The sequence below is a fragment of the Setaria italica genome, chromosome VIII, assembly GCF_000263155.2.
Source record: "Setaria italica strain Yugu1 chromosome VIII, Setaria_italica_v2.0, whole genome shotgun sequence".
In the NCBI taxonomy this organism is placed as follows: domain Eukaryota; kingdom Viridiplantae; phylum Streptophyta; class Magnoliopsida; order Poales; family Poaceae; genus Setaria; species Setaria italica.
In genome coordinates, this window is record NC_028457.1 from 36027317 (window position 1) to 36031379 (window position 4063).

The following is a 4063-nucleotide window of genomic DNA, read 5'->3' on the forward strand; positions in this document are numbered from 1 at the left end:
TTTAACTTTAACCCATTTTTAGTTTAGGATCTTTGATTCGAATTTTATTGAATGTTGGAAGTTGGATGGACATTAGGAAATCTAGCTTGCTAGGTGTGCATTAAATAGTCAGCGCCCAGGAAATCCTCGACTTTCTCCATGGCCTTTTCTCCTAGATGTCCTCCACTTTCCCCATCGTCTGAAGATCAGCATCGTCGTCAAGCTGCAGCTGCTTGCAAAGGAAAACTGAGGTGACGACAATAGGCGGGAGCATCCATGGAGGCGTTTGGTCATCAACGTGGACATATACTGTGTTTGTCGTGCAGCGTCGTCAAGGTGCTTGCTGCAGAGATAGAGGAAAACTACAGAGATGTTTGGTCATCAAGGACAATACAGAGGTGTGGACCGTCGCAAGGACAATACAGGGAGGACAATATGAATTTGACTGCCGAGGAGCATTTGGCATGTTTGATTCGAATTTTATTGGATGTTGGAAGAAGTTTGATGGGCATTAGGAAATCTAGCATGATTCGTGTGCATTAAATGGTCAGGGCCCAGGCTCGTTGCTGCTGCTGCATTTCGTACGTACGATCACCATGATTGCATCTGGACGATCTGCCGCTTTGATGATCCTAGCTGGCTGTCGTCCTCTTGCCAGTGCAATGTTTATCGCGTGTTTTTCGATCCTATATATCCCCAGTGGGCTATCTCCTCTACCAAGATTTGTCATTTATAATACCACATAGAAGCACGCATTGGAGCAAAACTAAACAAAAACTGCAAGCTCTCAAGAGCTGGAGCGTCCCAATGGCGGCTATCGCTGCCATCGTCTTCTTCTCCGCCATGGCCCTCTCAGTCGGCGCTTCTGTTGTCGAGCACACCTTCGTTGTAAGCACCTCTTCCCTGTTTATGATCAATGAATTTGAACAATGCAACGATGATGTATGTATGCATATATCTGCAAGCTTGATTGGTTTGCACATTCATATGTAGGTGAGCCAGGTGAATATGACACACTTGTGCAAGGATACACTGGCCACCGTGGTGAATGGGCAGCTCCCAGGGCCAGCGATAGAGGTCACAGAGGGAGACTCGGTAACTGTTCATGTCGTCAACAAGTCACCCTACAACATAACAATCCACTGGTATTTAGTTTTAAGCACCTGCTTAACTGATTCCAATTTTTTATCAAGTGCCTGGTGATCGGAAAAACTAATTGGTTTCCAGCACTTTGAAGTCAATTCTTTTTTTTTCGCAATTCTACAATATATATATTGTTGTGTTGTTTGGACATAGGCATGGAGTGAAGCAATGGCTGAATTGTTGGGCTGATGGCGTGCCAATGGTCACCCAATGCCCCATCCTGCCCAACCACAATTTCACCTACCGGTTCAACGTCGTCGGTCAAGAAGGCACCCTCTGGTGGCATGCTCACGTCCCATTCCTCCGGGCAACCCTGCACGGTGCTCTCATCATCCGGCCAAGACATGGTGCTATCTCCTATCCATTTCCAAAGCCTGATATGGAGGTTCCCATCATTATAGGTTCGTGTAATTATTCATCTTTACATTGTCAAGCTTAGGTCCGTTCGAACATATAAAAATGTACTGTTCCTACCCGAATCGAAATGTTTTGGCACCAGTTTCTAAGCTGAACATGTTTTTTTGGATGATCCTGATGATGTGGCAGGGGACTGGTGGCAGCTGGACCTTCCACAGGTGGATCAGAGCATGAAGAATGGTTCCTTTGATTTCTTCGCTAGTGGTTCCACAATCAATGGCAAGCTTGGAGATCTTTTCAATTGCTCCGGTAAGCAAATTACAGAATATGCATGTCTGCGTCGACGACATGTTGCTTTATTCTTTCTGTACAAATAAAGTGCGTGTTTCAACTTCCAATTCAACTCTGAAGGTGTGCCGGAAGGTGGCTACGTGCTGGACTTTGTGCCTGGCAAGACCTACCTGTTACGAGTAATCAACGCCGGTCTCTTCTCAGAGTTCTACCTAAAGATAGCTGGGCACAATTTCACAGTGGTCGCCGCCGATGCCAACTATGTCAGCCCCTACACCACGGATGTCATCGCGATCGCGCCTGGCGAGACGGTGGACGCACTGGTTGTTGCCAATGCAACCCCGGGCAGGTACTACATTGTTGCCCTGCCCAACCAAGCGCCAGGGCCGGACACCCAGACCCCAGAATTCACTACCAGAGGGATGGTGCAGTACAGAGTCAACCACAGCTCCATCACAAATGGTGCAGCAGCACTAAGGTCAAGACGTGGTGTAAAACAAGAAGAAAATGATATAGGCCCATCAGGTGATGTGGCATTAGCTCCTCAGATGCCTGACAAACATGACACGGTTACATCATTCTACTTCCACAGCAACTTGACCAGCCTGCATCACCTGACGGTTCCTCAGCAAGTGGACGAGAACCTGTTCCTAGTGCTTGGCCTCGGCTCAATCTGCCGGAATGGCCAGCAGTCCTGTAAGAGGGGTGGTAACATAAATGAGAGTATCGTTGTTGCAACCATGAACAGCGTCTCCTACCAGCACCCGACCAAGATGCCACTACTAGAAGCGCAGTATTACCACACCGGTGTCTTGTTAGATGCAATGCAAGAACTTCCAGATGGGCCGTCGAGGGCGTTCAACTTCACTGACAAAGCATTGATTCCCTTTGGACCAAAGGAGATCCCGCTAGAACCGTCGTCCAAGGCTACGGTGGTGCGGCGGTTCCGGCAGGGTGCCGTGGTGGACATGGTGTTCCAGAGCACGGCGCTTCTGCAGGGTGACTCCAACCCAATGCATCTACACGGTCACAACATGTTCCTGCTTGCACAGGGGCTTGGTAACTACAATGCAGCGAAAGACGTAGCGAGGTACAACCTGGTGAACCCACCGGTTAAGAATACCGTTCTCGTCCCAAATCTTGGATGGGCTGCCGTACGATTTGTTGCAAACAATCCAGGTGCGGAAAAGATCTGTTTTTTTTTCCCACTATGTTTCTTATGAAAACTTCAAATTTAGAGGAAACATGCATGGAAAACACGTTTTCATTTAGAATCCGCATCCGTTCAAAATAATCTTTTTGAATTTTTGGCATCTTTAGCAGCTTGGCACGAACTCAATCATTTTTCAAACATTTGATTTTATTAATAACACCGCCGTAAGTTGCATTTTAGGTACTCCCTGGAAGTACCAAGATACAGTTGCGTGCGTTGATTAAGAAAGCCAAACCAAAGACCTTGTTGTGAGAGTAATAGAATTTATTTAGGAACGCCAAAAGAGCAGAAACCTTAGTTGTCTGCCATAAATCTAATGCTTAATTTTATATGATTTACAGGGGTATGGTTCATGCATTGCCACTATGAGTTTCATTTGAGTATGGGCATGGCCGCAGTGTTTATCGTAGATGATGGTACAACAGCAGATACATCACTCCCTCCACCACCTGCTGATTTTCCAACATGTTGTGCCAACGACCATAATCTCCTACAGATGAATTGAGCCTCCGAACTAAGAAAGGTGAAGTCTTGCGCATATATGGATCGGAGTCTAAAAGATAATCCCAGCTAATTTCCAAATAAGCTACGACCTGGGCCACCCACACAATATGTCTCGCATATACCGTTGTATCATCTTGACGTATGAATAATTTGTGTCTCGCTTATACCGTTGTATCATCTTGATGTATGAATAAATTTTGTTTTACTACGCAGAATAATTTGTGTGTGTGTGAGAGAGAATATTGTTTTATTTGGGCCTTTATATGCACCTAGCTTTGTTTCTCTTGTAGTGCCTGGTTCATAGCGAATTGCAATTTTGATCTATAAGCTATGTAATGAGCAATAAACTTAAGAAAATATTTAATTATGTTATTTTAATAATGGTAGAGGCGGAGAACAAATCGGGTGTTACCAGCCATTTACAGTGCTACCGTATTACCAAACATGGTATCACCTTAACCGGTGCATTAAAATTCAACAAAAAAATTGAATGGATGGATCGAGTGTGCAAACATCTATCATGCAAAGTTTGCGGTTCAACAAAAAATTTGTGTCGGGAGAGAAAAAAAGAGAGAA

At 45.3% G+C, this 4063-nt stretch overlaps 1 protein-coding gene across 1 annotated transcript; it reads left to right on the top strand.

Moving 5' to 3' along the window:
• The first annotated feature begins 693 nt into the window (after positions 1-693).
• On the top strand, positions 694-3755 carry LOC101774828 (laccase-15). The gene is made up of 6 exons (XM_004979778.2): positions 694-867; positions 973-1124; positions 1276-1523; positions 1669-1788; positions 1891-2949; positions 3325-3755. The coding sequence occupies exons 1-6, from the start codon at positions 787-789 to the stop codon at positions 3486-3488; spliced, it is 1824 nt and encodes a 607-aa protein (XP_004979835.1). The 5' UTR covers positions 694-786; the 3' UTR covers positions 3489-3755.
• The last annotated feature ends 308 nt before the right edge of the window (positions 3756-4063 follow it).

Bases quoted from the DNA above. Each gene is read 5' to 3' on its own strand.
- LOC101774828 (XM_004979778.2), top strand. From the start codon at position 787: ATGGCGGCTATCGCTGCCATCGTCTTCTTCTCCGCCATGGCCCTCTCA. The intron at 1,789-1,890 runs GTAAGCAAATTA...TCAACTCTGAAG, and splicing joins AGATCTTTTCAATTGCTCCG to GTGTGCCGGAAGGTGGCTAC. The intron at 2,950-3,324 runs GTGCGGAAAAGA...TATGATTTACAG, and splicing joins ATTTGTTGCAAACAATCCAG to GGGTATGGTTCATGCATTGC.